Raw genomic sequence first — 24,776 nt, 5'->3', positions numbered from 1 at the left:
TTCAAGTGCCTTCTTTTTAACTTTTTATTTTAAAATTTAAGACTCACAAGAAGAGGTAAATATAGATCAGAGTTCCCGTGTATCCATCACCCGGCTTCCCCGATGATAACTTCTTACATAACCATAGCACATGATCAAAACCACGAAACCGACTTTGGTACAATACTACTAACTACAGGTCTTACTTGGATTTCTCTAGGTTTGTATGTGTGGGCATGCACTTAGAATGCTATGACATTTTATCCCTGGGGCTAAATACAGTTTAAAAAGTATCTTTTTAAAATGTAGCAGTTATTCTTAACCAGGGTTCCCGCAGTATTAGTTCCTGGGGGACCTTTAAAAAAGTAACCATGTCTGGCCCCACTCTAGACTATGCTTTTTAAGTCCAGCATTTATCAGATTTTCCTGTGTACACAAATCAATTAGGGATCTTGTACAAGTGAAGGCTCTGATCCAGTAGGTCTCAGTGGAGCTGAAGATTCTAACACGGTGCCAGGGGATGTGGCTGCTGTTGCTGCCAGTCTGTGGACCACATGTGGAGGAGGCCACCCTGTTCCCAGACACACAGAATGAGAATCTATGGGAGTGAGTCCTAGACCCAGTATGTGTGGATTCCTCTCATGATTCTAACCATGTCGTCAGGGTTGAGAACCGCTTAGGTACATGATGGAATCTAAAGCCTATGTCACCGTTAGAGGTCACATAGAACCATTTTAGGTCATGTCCGTCTCCTCTGATGAGCCATCCAAATGCTAACCAGCTTTTAGAGTTAAGAAATCCTTCTTTCTACATAACCCACTCAGTTTTTCTGAAACTCAAAAGTACCCAGTGTGAACTCAACTTGCCTTTCACTTCCACTTCAATTTCTTCGCTATACTTTGCCCACCTTGAGAAGGTAGGCAAAGGGAAGGTGAGACTCTTTGTTTTCAAACTCAAATTCTACTAAAGGGATGGCTTCCGATTTACCACCGAATCTCTTTTCATTCCCTTGTCAGTTGCCCTTGAAGCCCACAGATATTAGACACATGCTCACTTTCTTTAGCATTTGACAAGATGTACTTTCAGCTACCAACCTTGTTTTCTGTCCTGCAGAGAAAATCGCAAGCCATCAGTTAGAAATTACCTTCAAATTGCTGCCACCACATCCATGCAAATATCCACATCCATCTGTTTCTGTCCTCTCATCTGTGGAAATCAGGCCATGACCCTCCCTCTAAGATCCATTTCTTCCATTGGGTTCTGGCTTTCCTTTCCTTCTTCTAGTCCGGTTAATCTCCTCTGTTTCTACTAGTTCCCTCCCAAGAGCTTTGAAATATGCTCATGCCTCTCTCAAGTTAAAAAAAAATATATAAAGGCCTCAGTGACCCCACTTCACTTCCAGCTTCTGCCATATCTCCCCTTCTGTAAGGAGCTCTTTACATTTTCTGTCTCCAGCTACACTTCAGAGAGTGATTCATGCTTGCTAACTTCATTTCCTCACCTCCCACTCATTTCTCAAACCACTCCAGACTAGACTCTACCCCAGCACTCAACCAAAACTCAACAATGACTTCTAAGCATGCACTAATGGCTACTTTTCAGTCCTCACTTCCCTAAACTCCCAGCAGATACTTACAGTTAGGGCAATAATGTGGGGTCAAAGTAGCACTTTAAAAATATCTAAGGTGGTTAAGCATGTTGAGCTTTTCAAAAGGAATCCAGTCGGCTCCATTGAAGTGTGGGTGTGCTTTCTTCACTGCTGCATCCTCTACTATGTGCCTGGCAAGCAGAGGTGCTCAATAAATATGTGGGGTTTGACCTAAACCCTCCCTCTCTGCCATGATGAATCCCATGACACGATTTTCTCCTCTCCTCCTACCTCTTCACCTGGCTTTCTAGTGTCTGTCTGACTCCTCTACCTTTGCCTACCTTGTAAACCTGATAGTACTCAAGATTCTGTCTCTGGTACTTCTGATCTTTTCAATGCAAATGCACTCCTCTTAGGCAATGAATTCCACTGCCAATGTTTCGCTTGTTACCTTTATGCTGTCCAATCACTGGTTCACATCAGTACCTCACCTCTCTTCCAAACTGCAGATCTGAATTTCCAGCTGTCTCCTAAAGATTTGCAAATCCATATTATGGCACTGTTTCAACTGGTATATATCCAACAGCAGAATCTTTTCCTCTAGATTTTTCTCCCACCTGTTTCCTATTATGGTCAACAGTGTCCTTTTTCTGCTTACCTAGGTGGGAAAACTCTAGGCCACTGTCACCCCTTTCCCTTTGTTTACTTGCACATCCAATAACCTCAAGTCCTATTTATTCCACTTCCCTATTTTAGGGGTAGTATTTTCCATGTGTTTTGAAGCCTATCAGTTCCTTGGTTGTCATTAGGGGTCACCAAAAAAATAAAGAGTATACACAACCAAATAAACTTAAAAACTGCTGAACTGGACAGAGTTAAATAGATTTCCTTTGAAAGCCTTTGATATGCTAATGTGATATGCTAATGTGCATTCAGTATGGGGGATCTGACATGGAGATGCCCTAAACATTGTTTCCCAGTGTTATTTCATCTCAGAACCCAGTTTTTTTTTTTTCAACATCAAAGGAAACTGCCCTAAAACACATTTTGGAAAATGGTGGTCTAATCTATCTCCTTTTTTCTCCTATAGCTATCCTATTCAAAGCCTCTTGCTTACAGACTTAAAGCAGTTCTCTGGGTGGAGGAGGGATCACCCTGTCTCCAATATCTTGCCTCTCCAACTTAACCCCTACACTTCTATAAGAGCTATCCTTATAAAAATTGAATCATTACTCTCCTCGGATTATTAGACATCCTTCCCCTTCCTTCTGCCCTTACTGATTTTCTGCCTGCCTGGCCTGTCAATTACTCACAGAGGAATGTTGAAGTCTCCAACTATAATATGGGTCTGTCTCTTTCTTTCAGTTCTATCAGTTTTTGCCTCATGTATTTTAATGCTCTGTTGTTAGGTGCATACATGTTTAGGATTTAAGGTCTTCTTGGAGAATCGAATCCCTTTATCATTATGTAATGCCCTCTTTGTTCCTGATAATTTTTCTTGTTCCAAAGTCAGCCACATCTGAAATTAATATAGCTATCCAGCTTTGTTTTGGCTAGTGTTAACATGGTATAGCTTCCTCTATCCGTCTTTTTATTTATTTATTTATTTATTTATTTATTTATTTATTTATTTTAAATTTTATTTATTTATTTTATTCATGAGACACACACACACACACACACACACACACACACACACACAGAGGTGGAGACCAGGCAGAGGGAGAAGCAGGCTCCATGCAGGGAGCCCGATGAGGGACTCGATCCCAGGGCTCCAGGATCACACCCTGGGCTGAAGGCAGGTGCTAAACCGCTGAGCCACCCAGGGATCCCCTCCGTCTTTATATTTAAAGTGGGTTTCTTATAGACAAGATAGAGTTGGATCTTGTTTGTTCTTGGTCCCCTCTGACAGTCACTGTCTTTTAATTAGTATATTTACACCATTCACATTTAAAGTAACTACTGATACAGTTGGATCAATATCTACAGTGGTTGTAACTGCTATTTCATTTGTTCTTTCTTTTCCTCTTCTTTTTCTGCCTTATCTGGTTTTAACTGAGAATTTTAAGTTATTACATTTTATCTCTTCCCTTGGTATATCAATTTTACTTCTTTCCTCAGGACGCTTGGGTGGCTCAGTGGTTGAGCATCTGCCTTTGACTCAGGGTGTGATCCCATGGTCCGGGATTAAGTCCCACATCGGGCTCCTGCAGAGAGCCTGCTTCTCCCTCTGCCTGTGTCCCTGCCTCTCTCTCTCTCTATCTCATGAATAAATAAATAAAATCTTTTTTTAAAACTTTAAAAAAATTTTACTTCTTTCCAAAAAATGTTAGTGGCTGCTCTAGTACTTACAATATATATTTACACCGAATCTAAGTTTATCTTTAAATAATACTGTAATTTCCTCATGTGTAATACAGTTGGGATATAGTGGAGTATTTCCAGTTCCTCTCTCCTCTCCCTGGTGACATAGCTGACATTCATTCCACTTAATCTATATGTTATAATCACCTAAATACGTTGTTACTATTATTGCTTTTAAAAGTTATCTTTTAGATCAATTAAGAATAAGAAAATTAAAAGGGCTTTATTTCACCTTTTATTCCTTCTCTAACACACTCCATTGATAGATCTGAGGTTTTGACCCATATAATTTTTCTTCTGGCTGAAGAACATTTCTTGCAGGAGAGGTCTGCAGGCAGTGAATTCTCTCAATTTTTGTCTGAGAAATAGTTTAAGCATAGTTTTGCTGAATCTAGAATTTTAGATTGGTGAGATTTTTTCCTTTTAACTCTTTATAAATATTTCATTCCACTATCTTCCTGCTTGTGTGGTTTCTGATGAGAATTCTGATATAATTCTTATCTTTAAAAATTTTTTTTAAGATTGTATTTGTTTATTTATTCATGAGAGACTCAGAGACAGAGATGCAGAGACAAAGGCAGAGGGAGAAGCAGGCTCCCTGCAGGGAGCCCAAACGGGGAATTCAGTCCTGGGACTCCAGGATCACGCCCTGGGCCTAAGGCAGGCACTAAACCACTGAGCCACTCAGGCATCCCTAATTCTTATCTTTGTTTCTCTATGTGTACAGTGTCCCCTCCTCTGGCCCTACACCAGGCTTCTTTCTAGATTTCCTTTTTGTCTTTGATTTCCTCTAGCTTAAATATGATATGTCTAAGTGTGGCTTTATGGGTACTTACCCTCATTCCTGTTCTCTGAGCTACCTGGATCTGTAATTTTGTGTGCATCGTTAATTTTGGAAAGTTCTTGGCCATAATGTATTAATCGTAGTTATTTTAAATTTCCTGTCTGATAATTCTAACATCTGTGTCATATCTGAGTGTGGTACTGAAGCTTCCTTTGTCCCTTCAGACTATATTTTTTTCCTTTTGGCATCCATGTAATTTCCTTTTCTAAAACTGGACATGTTGTATCAGTTAATACCAACTGAGGCCTTTACAGTGAGGATTTATGTTACTCTAGGAGTTGGGATGTATTTAATGTTTGTTGTGGCTGTATATACCAGAAGATTCAAATTCCTCCATTGTCATTATTTTTGTTTGTCCTCTTGACCTTGGCTTCCCTAAGTACTCTTTCACAGAGAGAGTTTGTCTTGCAGCTGTAATCCACTATTACTATACTGGAACCTTATTGACCTGGTAGTGAGATTTAGAGAGGGGAAATGCTATATAATAATCTGATGAAATTTCAGTCTTTAAATGGCCCTGTGTTTTGAGGCTACAACTTTCACAAATATTTCTCCAGGGGTAGTTTTTTCCCCCTCCCCTACTTCCTTCCCTGGATGTAGCACTTTTAGTCTATTTCCTTAAAGTCTTGACACCTGTGGACTCTCCCCTCTCCCCCGACACTTAGGTGAGACAGAAAGGCTGATGGGGGCTTCAGTGGCAAGGAACCTAGGACAAAAGTTTCAGAATTGTGCTCTAGCTAAATCCTCTTCTTTAGAAAGTAGGCCTCTGGTATGGAGAAGACTGGGTGGATTTCACAGTGGTTACTTTTCCACCTCTCCCTGTCAGAGCTTCACCTTGGGAATCTGTTAGGGTTCCTGGAGACGAAAGCCAAGAAAACATGAGCCTCCTGATTCCTCTCCCTTGAAAGAGAGTGACTGTAGCTCCCAGGAGTCTCTCACTCTCATGCTATTCCACACTCAGGCTCCATCTGTTTGTCAAAAGTACCATTTAAGCATTTCTATCAGAGCATTATGCTTCAGTTAAGCAGATTATGTCTATGTCTGTATGGATGTTCCTGCTTCTACAGGTTTTGGGGTGAGTTTCTGTGACCTCAGTTCTCTGATGTGTCCAAGAGGAGTCATTGATTTTGTCCATGTTTTTCTTAGTGTACAGATGGGAGTGACAACTTCCAAACTCTTTACATGTTGAAGTGGAAACTGAAGGTTCTCCCCCTTCCTCTGTTACCAAATGAAATACTGCCTCAAGGCCATCAGACACCAGGGCCTGATGCCTCACTCATCTATTTCTGTATTTCGTGGTGACAATCTGGTGTAGTTGTTTTTAAATGATGCTTTAGAAATCAGTCCTGTGTTTGCATCTTGATTCCATTGCTTATTAGTTAAGCCATAGGATGTATCAGTATTTTATCAGCAGCAGTGTTCAATAGAACTTTCTCTGATGATGAAAACATTCTTTACCTGTTCTGTCCATTACAGGTACATGTGGCTATGGAGTATTTGGAAAGTGGCTACTGCAGCTGAGGGAATGAATTTCTAATTTTATTAATTTAAATTTAAGGCCAATAACCACATGTGGCTAGTAGCTTCTGAAATGGACGGAAGAAGTGTAAACAGCAGATGAGCAGATATCCTATTTTTTATTCTCATTGGGTCTTTCAAACTAAAAATATAGATGTGTGCAATATTATACTATCTGGGAGTTTGAGACCATGTCAGCAAAGCTTCTGCTTCATAAAAGGTAGTCACTGACTCTACAGGTACTTTTTACAAAAGGAGATGGGTGATGTGAAACATGTCAGCCGACGAAGGTACTTAGTCTTTTCCCCTGGGAATACCCAGAGGCTTGTTCTCTTCCACTGGACAAACGTGTGTATTTGGTGTAGGTATTATGAGATTAGTGTGGCTTTAGGTACATTTCACTTTATGAATTTGTTCACACATGTATCCCCTTTTATCTTCCAACCCTGTGATGATGATGTTGCTGATCCCACTTTCCAGGTGAGGAAATTGAGACCCTAGAGAGCTTAAGTGACTTGATGAAGGACACATTAATGGTTCACAGCTTCAAACAGACCTTTGGGGGCTCTGAAGTGCTTATTCCACTATGCCTAAACCACTATTTACTGAACTGCACTCCAGTTATACTTTACTTATCTTTAACATCACTGATGTCATACAGTAGTTGAGACTGAACATTAGCTTCCAGGGCCCCTCCCTGTGGACATCTCACCTCTAGCAACCACAGAGCTGGGTCCTTGCCTCAAAAATGCAACAGGCAGCTCCTATTTATACCCACCATGCCTTCTGGTTTGATATAAAGAAAGTTTCTGCCAAGGTAAATGTCAGGTGGCCCTGTGTGGGAAGTCTCTGGAAAAAGGAAACTTGGGTAATCACACGGTGACGGTAGCAACAACATCCGCAGCGTATGTATGTGTGGGTAGGGGGCTTCTGTCTCCCCTCTGCCCCATCTCAGACTGTCTTTTCTTCTTCTCAGCCCCTTTCCCCTAAACTCCAGCCCTGAGACAGGCAGCAGAGAAGGCCTTCTGTCCAATACACTTGCCTTAAATTGCAAGCTTAAAAGTTTCAGACTTACATAGTACCCTTCACACAGTAGCTTTTGCAGCATCCTTCAGAATTAACTGCTAAGCAAATATATTTTGCACCCCACTTATATCTGTGGGCCAGGTTCTTAGAGAGAGGGAGACTGGATTTTTGAAATTAGACCAAGCAGCTACTTACTGAGCTGCTTTAATAGAAGTGGCTCTCAGAGTCACTGGACCAACAGGAACAGCATCACCTTGGGAACCTGTTAGAAATGCAAATTTTCAGGTCCTACCTCAGGCCTATAGGATCAGAAACTCGGAGGGAGACCCAGAATTTGGACAAGCCCTCCAGGATACACCTGCTCAAGCTGGAGGGCCACTACCGAAGAGCGTGGAAGCAACGAAATGGCACTGAGTAATTAGGATGCACACAGGTTCCTCGGATCTACCAAGCCACTGCTCCAGTCAGTGTGGTCCTCAAACCAGCAGCAGCAGCAGCCCTGGGAGCTTGTTAGAAGTGTAGGATCTTAGAATTGCAGTCCCAGACCTACACTGAATCAGAATATGCATGTTAATAAAATTCCCAGGGAATTCCAAAGCATATTCAAATTTGAGAAGTGCTAATCCTCACTTACATTGAGGTTAGTTCCATTTGAAGAGTTCAGGCACAGAGAACCAGGTAGGCAGGGGAATTTTCTTTGGTGGATTTGATTTTGATCCTAAATAATTACAGATTTCTTTTATAACCCCACAAAAAGAAATTTTAGAAAGGGGAAGGTAGGGGAAATGCACTGACCTATATGATTAAAACCCCCAGTCAGCAAAATTTTACATTTCACAGTTTCAAAGGGCTTTACAATGATCACTTTGCCTGGTTCTCCTGATCTCTAGCAATTCCGAGGACACTTTCCCTTTGAAGTGCTTGCAGATCTACTTATTTCGGCAAGATTTTTCTGGTAGACACTGTAGTCATGTAAATTAAGCGAGAGAGGAGAGTTAGCAACCCTCTCACCTCCATAGCTGGAGAGTCCCCGTCTGGCATGCTGTGAGGAGAGGTGAAGGAACCCTTGCAACAGGAGCCTGCAGCCTCCCAGAGCTTTTGATTCCTCAGACACTTCCTGGGCTGGAAGGGAAGGCTTCCTTTGTGTGTGAAGCCCCATCAAGCATGAAGATGAGGTTCTGAACCCCAAGAAACCACCTTGGTGAGGTAAAATGCAGCCCCCACCCCCATGCCAACTGACAGCTCTGCCTGCCTAAGAGCTTAGGAGCTGCATGTTCAGCAGTAGGATGAATCCAGTCCAGTTGTCTGTCATGACTGCAATGGAGTCATTAAAAACCAACAAATGGCCAATCTGAGTATTAAGAATGTAGACTGAGCACCCATTATGGCCTGCTGGGTCAAAGAAAAAAAAATGCTTGCACGTTATTTACTCACCAGGCGATGGTGGCTCTGGAGGAGTTGGCACTTATGGAGGAATAACAGGCATTTTCAGGGCCAAGAGCAATAATGATAACACACCCTACAGAAAGCTGTGGTTACCATGGGTTTGTCAGATACCGGATCTTAGTGTGTTCCTATCATCAGTGCGTGTGGAGGATGCTGTTACACTCAGGGGCAGATGAGGAACCTGGGCAGATGAGGTAAGTTACTCAAAGTCATATAGGGAAGTTGGGACTTGACCTGGGCTTTCCTGACTCCAAATCCAGTGTTCCGTCCACAACAGCTATGTTGCAGCTTTGCTACTCAACGTGTGCTCTGCTGACCAGCAGCATCACCTGAGAGCCTGTTAAAAATCTAGAGTTGGGAGTCCCTCCCATCCTGGGCTGAATCAGGGTCTTTATTTTTCACAAGGTGTCCAAGTGATGTGTGGATACATTAAAGAGTCCAAGAACAATTCATCTTTTACTCAGCATAACCACTCACTTAGATGCCAAACCAAAACAAGAGCGAGAACAAAAGGCACCAGTGCAAACCTAACAAAATTAAAGTACTGGGTATCATAAAGATTTTTTGAGCACTTGTAGTGATCGTTCTGTAGCAGAGATGAATTTTTTTTCCCTTGAGACAATTAGAAGGATTTGGCGCAGCTGTGGTATTTGGCAAAGTCGTGGGGCCCGTGGGAAAACGGGCAAAGGAATCTCACCTTCAATGCTGAGAAATTAGCAGTTCTAGTGTGACCAAAATAAATCAATAGAGAAGGGAGAGCACATTTCCCATCCTATAAACTGTCAACTGGCAATAATTTATTAACTACCTGCTGCATACTCCACATTGTGTTAGGTTCTAGGAGAAATTTGGGAGCATGAGACATTGTTCCTGCCCTTAAAGAGCTTATGATCTTGTTAAGAGAAAGTATCCTGTGACAATACAGCAGATTATATAATAATGTATAATAAAGCATTAAGGAGTATGGACATGACTGTAAGTCAGATAGATTTAAGGGAAGGAAGGAGCAATGACTGTGGGAACTCCTCCTCAAGTAGGAAGCATGTGAGCTAGACCCAAAGTAAGGAGTGAATGCATTTCTAGGGAGCAGAACAACAAAAGTGGATGTATGGAGACGGGGTTATGAGAAGGAGGCCTGCAGACTTCTCTTGTATTCACGAAGGGAAGAAGGGCTGGATCCGGGCCACTCAGACCTGGGGGTTTGGCATAGAAAACCCCAAGTCCTGGTGGCATCCAGGCCCTGTTGGGAATCGTCTTTATCACCATCCAGTGACAGAACTGAAAATGAAAATGACTGGGTTTTCAAATCCAAGAAAAAACAGCTATGCTGGATCATTCTTGCCCACAAGCTTCCTTAAGATGGGGTCACAGGCCATTTTGTTGAGTGAAGGGATGAACATCCCCTAGAAAGTGAGCCCTCAGCTCCTGAGGCGTGTAACTCTAGATGGGCATAAGACCCTTGGGGCAGACGCTCTCAGCTCATTTTCACCTCCACATCTCAAGTCCTCTTACTGTAAACACTTCAGCTCTTTGCCTGAGGCTTTTCTAGAGCAACAATTCTGATTCTAGGGACACATACAGCATCTGGAATGGTCAGAAACTTCTTTAGTGCCTCCCCCCGCCCCGCAGCTAATCAATTGACAGTGGCTAGACAGGAACAAATATCCAGCTTCTTCACCCACAGGTGCGCTAATCTGGACGTCTATTCTACAGGGTCTCCCAGAGTTTCCCAGGGACACTGAGCCCCAGGTGCCCACAGTGGACCCTTGGCTCCCCTGATTGGCTGCCTGCTACTCCCTGTTTCATGCCCCCACTTTTTCACAGGGATTTTTGGCTATCACCTCCCAAGATTTCGTATGTGCCTACATTAAAATCTTCATCTCGACTATACTTGGAACCTGCAAGTTAAACTTAAAGTGGAAGACCTCACAATGGGGATCTTTCAAAATACCAGAGACAACATTCTCAAGAGGATTTCTTAGAGAGCAAGAAGATAAAAATAGCTTCCCTCTTCCCTCATTGCCTCCTTTTGTTCAAAATATGAATTCTGAAGTTGAAGGCATGACATATTATTCAGGGCTTCCCATATCAAATAACAACTGTGTTGATTTCCTTTCCTTTTTTCTTTTCTTTTCTTTTCTTTTCTTTTCTTTCTTTCTTTCTTTCTTTCTCTTTCTTTCTTTCTTTCTTTCTTTCTTTCTTTCTTTTTTTTTTTTTTGTCTTTTAAAGGTTAGAGATTACTCACCTCCCCTGCTGGTCATTAAATCAGTCTGGCAGGAATCCTCGGAAGTTCTGTGGCCTTCCGGGCATGTGTGCAGACAGGCCTGCTTGCTGTGATGTGCTAGCAAGCAGGTGACTTCAAAGGTCTGCTTTGAGCCTATCTCAAGTATCACTTGGGGCTCACACTGAGCCCCAAAGTCAGCTACCAGATGGCACATCTCACAAAGTCAAAGTTGATCAGATTCCCCAGCACCCTGCACCTCCCTAGCTCCTGTGCCGAAGGTTGCTGTACCCTGTCAGGCAGGAGACAAATCACTCCTTTTGGCTTACTTCTCCATCTCCTAGCTGGTGGACGGAGTCACCAGTCAGATGCTCAGCTGTTCTGTGAGGCTTGCAAGTCTGGTGAGTCCTGAGAGGTTCAGTTTTTGTGTTGATTTTTCAAAATCATGTTTCTCTTACTCAAATGGGGCATCTATTAAGATACTATGAGTCATTAGAAAGGTTGGCTTCCTCTAGCACTATAGCTTTATTTTTACATTTCAGTTTAAATGAGCAGTTTATCCAGATTTGTCCCCAGTGCTCACCTGCATGGGGAAGTGAGAGATTGCTCCCCAAATCTAAATGAGACAGGCAGGGTGGGTATTCGAGGATACTCCTCACACCACAGAAATATGCTTAGAAGTCAGACAACCCCAGGATGACACCGTACTTGGATTATTGGGATGCTCCTCCTATGACATGAAAGGACAACGAATAGTGATCCCAGTCTTTCCGTGATTTTCCCGTAGTGCAAAATGAAAATGCAAAAAGCAATTGGCTGGCCCAGGAGATGCATAGATGCTGCCCTCTCAGGCTCGTGCTTAATCTTTTCTAAGAGTATCTGCCACTCAGATCATTCACCGAAGGGACTTGGCTGCTCCAGTCACCATAGTACCTGTCACCAGAAAAAGCACCCTCAGATGCTAAGAGCAGATTCCAGTGTCAGCATCTGCAGAGAGGACCTTTACGATGGCCTCCAAACCCAGGAGTCTTTGGTCCACTGTTCCTTGGATGTGGGCTCTTTCTTTTTTCATTTAGTGTTCAGAAAAGGCAAGCAGTTGGATCAGGCAACAAAGCACTGCCTCCTGCCTCCTGTGCAGGTTGCCGCTCACAGTGGGGTCTTACCTGCTGTCAGGAGAAGCCTAGCATAGTGGGTGACTGCTACAGACTGAGGGTCAGGCCTGCTGGTGATGCTCTGACAAGTCTCAAGCCCAGGGTGCATTGAGCAGCTCTGCCGTGCAGGCAACTAGATTGCATTCGGTTTCTTGGGTTCCTCTCCAGCAGGGTTTAGACTATAAAGGACAGAGGTGTGAGAGAAAGCAAGAGAACTCCATCTTGGGGAGGATTACGGAGAATCAGATCTCTGCCCAACCGCCCAAAAAAGCATCTCCTCAGAGGTCATAGTATTTGTCTCCAGCCAAAGTTCTATAAGATGTGAACTTCTCTTTGGCATTTTTTCATTTTACGTAATCAATGCAGCTGGAAAAAAAAACCCCTAATAAAACCATAGAACACAAAGGAACCCCTTCCAGCAGGGTTTGGGCCCAGATTATTCTTTTCCACAGGGCGCTGTCCTATGCCTGTGGGATGTTTAACAGCATCCATGACCTCCACCCACCAGATGCCAGCAGCAGCCCACCCCAGGTTGTGATGGTGAAAAATATTGCCAAGTGTCCCCTGGGGGCCAAAACCACCCCTTGGTGAGAACCGCTGCCCTCCAGGTTACTTAACAGTGTTCTCGTCCAGAAACTGCTCCAGTAAAGGGGGTTGGAAGACAGTATGGGAACTTCTTAATGTAAAGGACCAGAGAGTAACATTTTTAGGCTTTGAGAGCCACATGCTATCTCTGCCTCATATTCTTTTTGTTTCTTTTTATTACAATATTTAAAAAAATATAAAAACATCCCCTGAACTCAAAAAGTAGGCTGGAATGGGCCCATCCTCAGCCTATAGAGAGAGGAGTGATGGCCCTTCCTACAGTGACTACAAGTGCTGAGACAGTGTCTGGAAACGCCTGGGATCTGGATCCAGCTACCAAGTCTCTAGGACCATGAGCTAGCAGTTCTGCTGCCCTTCTTGGAAAGCCTGAATTAATTAGTTCCAAGTTAAATTCTGTTAATCTTGTTTTACAACTTAGTTCTATTTAATGTATTCAAACATAAAAAGTAAAAAAAAAAAATAGAAACTCAATATTTGAACAAAATGAGATTCTCCTGTAAGTGGAAGAATGTCTGCATAGTGAGGATGTGTCCTTCCACTGGTTTGGAATACAATATCCTATGAAGTTCCTTCGAAGAAGAAGAAGTTGCATAAAGGAAATGCACCCCCCACACACAATTTCAAAACTGAAAGATGTTTTAATAGGATAACAGAGGTTATCAAGGAAGGAAGAATGGTATCATGGCAAAAGAGAAGCCTAGAAACTGCCTGTAAAGCTGCAAAAATAAGGACATGTCATTTTGAAAATACATTTCAACGTAGTTTCTATGGAGTTGTCTTCACCCATCACAAAAATGTCTGAATAAACTAGGGCAGGTCCATCTGACAAGTATTTATTGAGGGTTTACAATGTGCCAGGGACTGTGTCAGGCGCTGGAGTCAAATCCACCTGGACAGTGAGCAGGGCTCAAAGAGGAAACAGCTTCACCCAGAGATTTTTCCAGGAAAATTTTATCTATCTTTCTCTCTTGTGTATTGCTAATTCCAGATATCTTACACTTCACTTTGGGCATTTAGAGTTTCTCTATGTGGATTTTCACTGACACTGGACAGAATCAGTCAAGAAAATGTCCTTATGGCTCAGTTACCACTGTTAAGACAACATTATGAGATCAGAATGAGACTTCAGTCAAATATATTTCATTTGGACTTAGAAAATGTACATTTTAAGTTATTCGAGTAGTTTATCATATGGGAGGCAGTAAATTATAGTGAAGAGTACTGGACTGGGAGTCAGAACCCTGTCAGGTCCTGTTTCTGTCCTCATCTTCTTTTCATGGACAAGTCAGTTAATTTCTAAGGAGCAGACTTCTCATCTGTAAAATGGGATCACAGCACTTTTACCCTGAGGCTCTTGCTGTATTTAAACATACTATGTGTTTCTAACTTACAAAGTGGCATAAAGGTAATATCGTTATTATAAGGACTGGGCTAACCTGGTTCTTCATTCTACACGGATAATTCTGGGATATATCAAGTATTGTCTTGGTCACAGCCGTGATCAATTACCAATAAGACCTTCTTACACTTCATTTTCGGTGATCAAGAAGAAACATATTTATAAAAGCTCATTAGGCACTGTTCTGAAATTTGCTCTGGGATGAACATCATGGATTTTCTGTTAAAATACAATAATGAACTAAATTTAATCTTCTAGTGAAACGAAGACTTTTAAGGATGTCCAGAAATTAATGGTTGATCCTTCACCAGCACCATCGTGTCTCACCCACCTTCACCCCAAATTACATCTTTGTCCCACAGACTTCAGAGGAAACCACTGCTAAGGACAGTCACCCCCTCATAGTTTGGGGTGGAAATCTATGCTGCAGAGTCTGAGGATGGCAACTATGTCACTTGCACAAATCTGAGAAAGCTTCTCCAAGTGAGATCAGCTGGATTTTCAAATGTGGACTTTTTTTTCTTTGTGATACTCAATTATATTAAAAAAAAATCTACCTGGGTTTTGTCGTCATCACTTCCCAGTCTATTTTTGCTCAGAAAGTACCTGAACTAATGTCCCAAGAAGGATCTCCTTCATAAAATGGGTACAACTGCAGAGCACTGGGAGGAGTAAATGACACAGCCCTGCAAGGTCCTTCCTCTGGTTTCGTAACGGGGCCTGAGGAAGCCTTATAAAACCCTGCTTATGCTCTGTCCACCTTGTTTCAAATGTGATGCCATCAAATGGGCAGGAGCCGGATGGTGCTGTGTGCAGTGTTAGCTGTTAGGGCCATCCTTGATGCCAGCAGCAGAGTATCAGTATAACACTAGTACGGGCAGAAACAGGGACTGTTTGACTACTAACACCTTTTATAAAGGACAAATCTTCATCTAATGGAAAGAAAGGAAAATAATGATAAGTGTTCCCCACCCCACCCCCCAATTTATATCACCATGACTGCTGGAGTTTTCCTGGACCCCAGCTCCACACCCACCAGATGTAGGAGTTGGAAGTGGAAAGGCAAAATGGATATGTGAAATTGAGGCAATTCCCTCAGTTTCCTAGGTCTGAGTTTTTATAAACTGTATGAATTCATTTGACCAGAGAGCCATCAGCTTGAAATGGCTTCTGACCACTATTTGACTTGCTTTTGATTTTCCCCCAGACACCTTGCACATGAAAAACCATCTCAAATCTGAAAACAATTTACTGACAAGACCGCTGTCCTTTAAAGTTGCCCTTTAGCCATGGAGGCAAAGACAGCCTCCCTCTCTCCAGACCCAACTTTCTCTGATAATATGGTTTTGTGTCCCGGACAGATCCAAATCAAATAGGAGAGAAACAGTCATGTTGAAAAGAGGTCTGATGTGCCTGTTGATGTCTCATTAACCTTGAGAGTGAATGTAACTGGTGACTGCCCGTCACAGTGGCGTGACGGTTTGTTAGGGGGGAAAAAAAGCCAGTGGAAACATCACCTCGGGGGGAAAAAAAAATACAAAGAGAAACATCATTTAGTAGATCATCTATCAAAACATGGGGCAGCTTTCCAACTGTCAGGACTGGCTAAATTACAGTTTCCTTAAGCCTGTGATGAAACTACTTCGTGTTTTCTTGAGGAAGCATTTGGGGCAGTATTTTACTGTGTGTCAGAATATGTTCACTGAAGTATTGGGACCCCCCCCCCAAAAAAAACACTTCGAGGTTAGAAGCATAATCATGAGAAAAGCAAGTATTTCCGGACCACTGTTACTAAGGTTCTGTGATGATGTGTGTGCCACTGAAAATATCACAAGCCACCTGGACGTGGGAAGGTCCTAATTCCACTGAGTCCCTCTTCAGGTTCCCCTCATTCCTAATTGCTGATTGGTATCACCTCAACAGAGAGAGGCAAGGAAATAACACAGGAAAATGAGCATGTCTCCAGGGATAGAGGGTTACCTGTCTCCAGGGATAGAGGGTTACCTGTAGAGGAAAGAGGAGACAGTTCCCCAGGTTCCCTGGCTGCCTCCCCTTGGCACAAACGGACTAGAAGTCTAAGTGTCGTCTAATCCCATATCTGGACTGAGACCCTGACAAAACCAGCACCTTTTGTGCCTCTGCCCCAGGGCTCCAGCTGGGACTGGTTCTCACCAGTCCTCCGCAGAGGGGCACCGTGAGTAAACAAGCCCCACAATTCCCACTGGGGACTTGGATGGAACATTCTCACCTATTTTTGCTTTCCTCTCTGAAGGTCTCCACTTTACCATCTCTAGTCCTCATTCCTCTGCTTTTCTAAGGAACTTCCTGAAAGTTATCACCATTAACCTCACTTTTCACATCAAATTTCCACCTTGGGCTGACAGCACAACCTGTTTCCACGAGTGTCACCCTCTAACCAGCTGCTTGGTTTCTTGTGCTCTCCGTAGGGCCACATAGCCTGGCTTCTGTCCTCACCCTTCTGGCTCTGCCCCTCACCGTGACGCCCAAATGCACCCAAATAAAAGTGGATTAACCAAATCTCTGTCTTCCCAAAGAAGTTTGGGCATTTCAGAAGAAGGGAGCTACTGTGCAAGGCGAAATAACTGCGAATAACAGAGATCATTTCCTACCCCGGGAAGACAGAGATGGCCACCTCGCTCTGGGGAAGAGGGCGGCGGGGCAGCCCCACATCCTCGCCAGAGACCACACTTCTTTCTGGCTGGGCATGAGGCCTCTTCCTCACCATCCCGCCCCACATTCCTTTGCCCCCTCACGGCCCCTCAAAGCAGCCTTTCCGAAATCACTCCAAAGGCCACAGGAAGGGAGTAAAGAAATGGGGAGAAGGGAGAGGAGGGTGTCTGAATACCGCCCCCCCCCCCCCGCGTAATATTTTGTTTCCAAGTACCAGGACTTTCTAGAATGTCTTCTCTTGTTGCGCTCCTTCCTGGCCCAGTAACCCCCCAAGCCTCCCCACCCCCAAGACCACTGCAACCAAAACAAGCGCACCGACCACAGCACCGTGGCTGCCGCCGCCCCAACTGTTGCAGCAGCTGCCGGGGTGGCGGCGACAGCGGAGAGGGCAGGGCCGGGCCCGGACCCGGACGCTCCCCGCCCAGGAGTCTAGGAGGCTCCGGGCGGCCTCCGAGGGGCGCGCGGTGCAGGGGAGCCCCTGCGGCAGCCGCCTGGGATGGGAGAGGCGGCGCTCCCTGCTCGGACCCCCGCGCGGAGCCAGCCCAGCCGCGGCAGCGGCGCCCGTGGAGGCTGCCCGCGCCCGCCCCCCTCTCACCTTTAAGATCAGGTCGGTGTGATGCTGGTCCAGCATGTTGGCTTTCTGGAAGGAGGTGACGATGACCCGGCCGTAGCGCCCGGGGGTCTGCAGGTCCGAGTAGAGTCGGTGCTTGGAGCGGTTGACCGGGAAGAGGCTGTTGACGAGGTTGCGCTCGATCTTGGCGAGGCTGTGCTGGGGCGCCAGCAGGTGCTCCACGCTCTCCTCGACCTGGTAGCGGCTGAAGCTGGCGCCGAGCAGGATGGAGATGAGCACGGGCGCCGAGGCGAAGAAGACCGGGTGACTGGCAATGAAGTGGCCAAGCCGGGAGAAACACGTCCTCAAGCCCCTGTGCAGAACCTGCCGCAGCATCCTAGAGCAGAGCGGGCGCGGGAGGAGGGCGAGGCGCACGCTCGGCGCGGGCTCGGGCGGCGGCGGCGGCGGCGGCGGCGGTGGTGGCGCCCGCGGCGGCGACGGCGGCGGCGGCGGCGGCGGCGGAGGCGAGACCCGGAGCTCTCCCGGAGCCGCGGCACCACCATCGGGGAGTCCCGCGCCGCGCCTCGGGAGGGTCCCCTCGGGCCGGAGACACGCCCTCCTGCCCGCGGCCGCGCCGGCCCAGAGAGCCCCCCAGCCTGGCGGCCTCCGCGCCGCCCCCACCCCGCCCTACCCCGTGCGCCCTCCCCACCCCCCGCCGCCTCCCAGCCCGAGGGGCTCCGCGCGGCGGGGCCGCGTCCCGGCTCAGCGCGGGAGGGGCCCGGAGCTGCCCCCGCGGCGCGTCATGACCCCACTCACCCGACCCCCAAGGCCAACGACGGGGTGGCGCGGGGAGCGGCGGCGGCGCTATCTCGGGGAGACTCTGCGCGCCAGCCTAGGAACACGAGGACGGAGAATTCCAGGCTACACCCAGTCCCCTCCCCTCCCCGCGCTCCCCTCCCCCGGCCCGGCCCGCCTCGCACGCCCTCCCCTCCCCTGTCCTCCTCCGGGGAGACCCAGAGATGAATAAAGAAATGGCCCTGATTTTCCAAACAAAAAGTAAAGAGTTCTCCCGGGGGGCGTCGGGTGGACCCGCTCAGAGCCAAGTACCCCCAGAGGCGGAAAGGAGGAGGCTGAAGACTGCGTGCGCCCCGGCTCTCGCCAGGCTCAGGTGGTGGCGCGCACTGGCTGGTGCGGAGAGGGGGTGGGGAGCGAAGACGCTCGAACGTGGAAATCACGCCTCCTCTCAAGTAAGAGCCATTTAAATTATCCCCAACACTGCAGCTGCCGCGGGACCACGGGGTCCGAGTGTGCGTCTGGGGCACGTCCACCCAGAAGGCGTCCGTGGAGAACCTTTCTTCTTGCCCTTATCTAGGGTCGCTCCAGAGTGTATTGGGGTTGGGCAGTTCTGCTGCGCGCCCCTCAACCCGCGCCCCCCCTCCCCGGTCCCCCAGTAACAAAAGTGCGGGTACTGCTGGTCAGTCGGTGGAGCTCCCGGACACCCGGCTCTCCGCCCTACCTCCTCCTCCTCCTCCCTGTGTCGTCACTGGCGGGTCTGGGGGACCTGGTGCGGCGGGGCTGGAGCGGGCGCCCCTGCGGGAGGGCATGGAGTGTTTGTGAACCGGGAATCCGTAGCGTTACTCCCCTTCTCTCCAACACCCCGCCCTCTCGTTCTCAAAGACGCAAGTGTGGGAGTGGGGGACACCTTATCTCAGACCTGGAGAGATACTGGTCTCCGAGCATGCCGAGCCGCAGGGGGCGCGGGGGAGCCCGGGGGGCGCCGACGTCTCGGCAAAGTTGGGCGTGTGCGCGCCAGCCTTGAGCTAGCAGGCAGCCACTGTGGTTTCCCCTCGCACTCCCCCTCCAGAGAATTTCCCGAGAAGGCGGGCGCCGGCTTCGGGCCCGGGATAGACCTGCGGCGGCGGCGGGAACGGCCACGCACAGGTACAATTTAGCGCGTTTCGTTGTGCGCTCTAAGCCCCGGGGTCCATCCATTGCAACTCAAACCGAGCCGGATCTCGGAGTCTGGGCCACTGAGGCGCTCAGTATGGCTAAGGGGGTGGGGACCGGTGCGCCGTGAAGGGTCCCGAGGTTTTGCGCTCTGAGCGCTCGGTTTTCCCGTTCCGCGCCTCCCGTCTGTCCCGCTTGGCCTCCTAGTGCCAAGGGTCAAAGGAGAGGCGGTGGCGACTGGAGGCGCGGGCCCTGGAGGGGAGTCCGCACTACAGAGCGTGGACAAGCGTACTGAAGCTGAAGGAAGGCGGAATAGGGAGAGGAAGAGGAGGAGGACGGGGAGGAGGAGGAGAGGAGAGGGAGACAGCAATGGGTGGGAGAACGCGATTCCGGGAGGTATTCCCCTAACGTTCCCATTCCAAGACTCCCCAATGCCAAGCGGCCCTTCACTTCTCAAACTGAACTTGGGAACTTGCATGTTGGAAACTGGAAGTCTTGGGCTGGGAAATCCTCCTTTTTAGGTTTTTCTCCTCCCTTCCCCCACACCAGACCCTCCTTCCCACATTCCCTCAGCAACACCTGCAACTGCTGAGCTGCCCACCCCGGGGGCGCACCCTCTCAGCTCCCCCTGCTCCCTAGGTCCTTCTACCCATCCGTACTCTAGTCCACTTTGTCGGCTCACCCCTGCCATTCCCCACACGGGTCTCTGTTTCCAAAGGCTCCCCCCTGGCGCCTAGGTTCAACCGGCAGCATCCAGCCAACACCTCCCCCACCCCCGCCCCAGTATCTTCGTCCCAGGGAGGGACATGTTAGGAGGGGCTGGAAATTCTCCGGCAACACTCCACTTGTGCCCTTCCCCCAGCATCGTAATTTCTGCTCGAGGAGACGCCGCTCCTCTGCAGCGCTTTGCTGATTCACGATGATCGCGGAGGGAAAAGCCTCTTTGACTTGTGCCCCTGCAACTGGCGAGGCAAGCGCAAGTGGCTGCGAGGGCACACGCTTTGGGAAACCACCCACCACTGCGCAGCCGAGGTGCTAAATGGCAGGGTGGATGCCCTGCGTGGCGCTCAGCCGGGGCAGAAGGGAAGGCGGAAAGGGCGGGCGGGGGGTGGGAGTGCCGTGGCAGTGGGAAATACCGCGAGCCCAGTTCTGTGCCGCTGAGCTGGCGGCAGCTGGTGGGTGGGCACCTCTCAGGAGGCCTTAAATTGATCTTTAAGCGGGGAGCGAACCGAGATGTTTCATGTGCCCTGATGCCAGCGCAGCGGCAAAAGTAAGCAGGGAAGCCAACCGACAGGTCTCCTTGGGAGCCTTGAACATTTTGGCGAAGCTCTTTGCATTCTCAAATCTTTGTCCCTCCAAATGGTTCCCTCCTAACCGAGGTTCACTCGCGTCCCTAGAATTTCCGGTCTTTTAATGTGAGCCCTCAAGCAGGCTGCAGAGCCGTCACCCCCTTTCTCGGTGCCTGGGCTGAATCTTAGAGCGGGAGAAACCCAGTGTCGCTCAGCTGGCCCGGGTGGGAGTGTTGTCCTCCCACAAGGAAAGGCCTTTACTTTGAGACCCGGGCTTTTGCTTCCAGTCCTTCCAACTCTATATTCCTATTCGTCTTTATGGATATGTGTGTGGGGCAATGGCCACCCCGCCTGCTTTAATTCGGAGGCACTGAATAGCCTGAGGGTGGATCTCGCTGCCACTTTTTCTTGCGGGGAAATTCAGTTAGTATTACCTAAATTGAGTTGGAGCAAGGGGGGGGGGAGCGTCTCCTCCTCCCGATTTGATTTTTCTTCTCTTGATTCAGACGTTCAGGGAAGCGTTGCCGCCACCAAAGAAAGATCTGGATTTGCATTTGGGACAATGACCTTGGGAATAGAGCTTCCATCAGGACATTCGTAAATTATTCCATTTGCTGATTAAAAATTACATTTTAATTGTAGAAAATTTAGAAAATAACAACTAGAGAAAGAAGGAAACAAAAGGACACTATATCCCTGTTCCTCTCACCACCTTTCAAAGACAATATAATGCAGAAGTTCAGGCTGCTGGTTCCATAGCCAATGAGTTGAATCCATGCTCCACTACTTACTATGATAGGTTGGGTGAGTAATTCCACCTCCTTATGCAGTACTTTCCTGTTCTGGAAAATGGGAATAATTAATAGTACCTATCTCATAGAGTCGTCCTGAGGAGTAAATTCGTTAAAAGATGGAAGGCACTTAAAAAGGTGCCTGGAATATCACAGACACCTAGTTAATGATCTTTGTCAGAATTCTAATCTTTCTTGGATATGTGTGTGTGAAAAAGAAAATCAGTCCCTGCCATCAAGGAATTGGCCTGGTATTATAATTTGGGACTTAGTGTTGCTAGGAGCTGCCCTGGTACTCATAGTTAAGCTTCCATGGTCTCCTTTTGAATAACAACTATTTTCCAAAACACTAGTGCCAGATAAGATCATTGAGTAACTGCGATGGATCCAGACAAAATTAGGACCACTCCATAATCATGTCTGAACACAGATGAAGCATGAGTATTGTCTGAATACCAAAAATGACCAAACAAGTCCCTATCCTGGCTAGCAGGAGTGAATATTGTGGGGTTTTTTTTAATTTAAAATTTTTAAACAAATTACAGCTATCGCTTTGGTCTAGTCTTCTCTCCCAGATAAAGACTTATTAAAACACCCAATCATAAAACTACCCCTGATTCTTGACAGCATCCAATCCACAGGAAGCCCCATTATCTTAAATCTTTCCCCAAATTACTTAACACAAACCCAAATCGTTCTTATTGAGATGGCCCTCAGTTCCCCATGATGCAGATTCTCCTTCACTGCAGTGAAAAATAAACCCAGGCCATTCAACTACTGATACATTCCTGGTAGTCTTCAAGCAGGAGGGTTTAGGCAATGGATGTGGCATGTTTATTCACTCTCTTTTTCTAAAATTGAAAGTCATAGTAAATGTTCTGTTTGGTAAACATTTTTTTTCATTATATAGATTGTAAGCTTTTTCTCATATTGCTTAATATTGCTATAAAACCTTTTTATGGCTGCAAAGAATTCCATCAATGGCTAAAACTCAACTTATTTAATGTATACTCTATTTGAGGGCCTTTAGGTTTTTTAAAAAAATTTACTGTTGGGGCGCCTGGGTGGCTCAGTTGGTTAAGCGTCGACTCTAGATTTCAGCTCAGGTCATGATCTCAGAGTTGTGGGATAGATCTCTGCATCTGGGCTGTGTGCTGAGTATAGAGCCTGCTTAAGATTCTCTGTCTCCCTCTCCCTCTGCCCCTCCCCCTGCTGTTTACAAAAGAACAAATAAATAAATAAATTTTTACTGTTATAAATAACACTGAGATGAACATCCTTCATGTAAATCTCTGACTACATCTCTATTTTCTTAGGGTCAAATATCCACCACTGCTTTTTAAGTAGACTGCTCCTTACAGTTGACTTTCTAATCATTGTTAAATTGGAAGGGACAAGGGCATTACTTCACAGGGATTAAATTTGTTGATAAAATAAATGAAGTATTCTCACTTGGGAGAGGATCATAGGAATGATCTGTTACATTAGGAGTAAGTCTGTTGGCTCAGTCTTGCTCAGAAATGCCAGAGGGATTAATCATGGTGTGGAGAGAGAGTGGGCTCAAAGGAAAATCCTATTGCTTGATAAGGTTAGAAACAGGTTTACTCTTGTGTAGCAAGTGTGTCAGTCATTAGCTTTCAATATCACAACACCATTTTCTGCCAGAGGAACAACAAAATATTTTTATGCATATATGTTAAATCAAAACAGTTCTATGTTAACCATGAAATCAGTATGCATAGCAGGATCATGATATTCGGGCAGCTCCAATTTAGGGTGGCTCTTAGGATAGTGTGCTCATCACTCCTTTTTACATTTCTAATCTCAGTAACACTGATATTTTTTAAGCGGGACATGTTTCTGCCATCCTAAAGGATCTAGGTAAGATTTCTTGGAGAATGGAAACACATGCAGGGAAGGGCAAAGTATAGCAAGGGTTTTTCTTTCAGAGTAGGGAAGCTCCCCTGGCCAATATCAGTGTTATCTTGAATGGGGATGTCTCCATGAAGTATCTGCTGGGACTCAGTCCTGTTTTGACCAAGAAGCTATTTTATGTACAACAACACTGTACTCCCTGAAATTTTATCCAAAGAGAGACTTCTGAAGATAGTTTAAACTTGCACTTGAGGAGAGAGCACGTGTGGCAAGTCCTAGTAGGCTGCTTAAGACAAAGAGCTACACTGCTATCTGTAGATGATACCCATTCAAAAGGGTGCTGATTGGATTTTTCAGAGTACTCTGCCAATTTAGTAGGATCTCAGCATCGTCATGAGTCTTTTTAAAAAGTGATCTATCGGGATCCCTGGCTGGCTCAGCGATTGAGCGCCTGCCTTCAGCTCAGGGCGTGATCCCGGATCCAGGAATCGAGTGCCACATCGAGTCTCACATCGGGCTCCCTGCATGGAGCCTGCTTCTCCCTCTGCCTGTGTCTCTGCCTCTCTCTCTGTGTCTCTCATGAATACATAAATAAAATCTTTTTTTTTAAAGTGATCTATCATGACATAAGGAAAAAAGTCATGCAGAATCATTTTCCTGCACTGATTCAGGGAGAGACCTTTTTGGGTATTGTTTTTGTTTTTTGTAAATGGGATTTTTAAAGAACTTTTTTGTCTTATTCATTTATTTGTTTATTTATTCGCATTTTAGGTAGTTAAAATACAGTGCAATATTGGTTTCTGGAGTAGAACTCAGTCACTTATGACTTAGATGCAACACCCAGTGCTCATCCCAACAAGTGCCCTTCTAAATACCCATCATGCATCTAGCACATCCCCCACCTATGTCTCTCCATCAAAAGTCAGTTTGTTCTCTATCGTTAAGATTCTCTTATGGCTTATTTCCCTCTCAGGAAGAGACATTTTGGAACACACTAGCTGGGTGTCTTGCTCACCCACGTCCAAATTTGCTTTTTTTCTCCTAACAGAAAGCCTCACCTTCTCTTTACTTTCCAAAATCCTTCCATCCTTCAAGGTTCTCATAAAATCCTAGCTCACATATCTGATAAGTTTTCTCTGACTGGCACACCAACGTTGATTAATTTAACTAGATTGAGTAATCTTATTGCAATTAGCAGTAAGTTTCTACAGTAGTCAACAACTACGAGAAATAGAGCAAGAGATTCCCTACTCTCAAGGGATTTTTAGTTTAATAAGTTTGGATACATATACCGAGGATTAATATATGAACCTGAGCAAGGGAGATGCCCAAGGAGAGGTCATGACAATGGTGTGGGGTCTCAAAAAGGCATAGATGGTATCTGGTTGGTCTCTAGTTTTATAGTGTCTTTAGTCTAGAATTAGCATCTTGCTGGTTTGAGCGTCTTTGTTATCTAATATTATGGATACCTACATGTTAATGATACTATGT

General features: G+C 46.1%; 1 protein-coding gene across 1 annotated transcript in view; it reads right to left on the bottom strand.

The window, feature by feature from the left end:
• The window catches only part of PTCHD1 (patched domain containing 1), a 50,990-nt gene extending 33,211 nt beyond the window's left edge, over positions 1–17,779 (bottom strand). The window contains exon 1 of the mRNA XM_041741877.1: positions 17,429–17,779. Coding sequence (XP_041597811.1) covers positions 17,429–17,779 — 351 coding nt within the window. The remainder of the gene's footprint in view (positions 1–17,428) is intronic.
• Between the last annotated feature and the right edge of the window lie 6,997 nt (positions 17,780–24,776).

Source organism: Vulpes lagopus, chromosome X (assembly GCF_018345385.1).
Source record: "Vulpes lagopus strain Blue_001 chromosome X, ASM1834538v1, whole genome shotgun sequence".
In the NCBI taxonomy this organism is placed as follows: domain Eukaryota; kingdom Metazoa; phylum Chordata; class Mammalia; order Carnivora; family Canidae; genus Vulpes; species Vulpes lagopus.
This window is presented reverse-complemented; position numbering and strand designations above follow the sequence as displayed.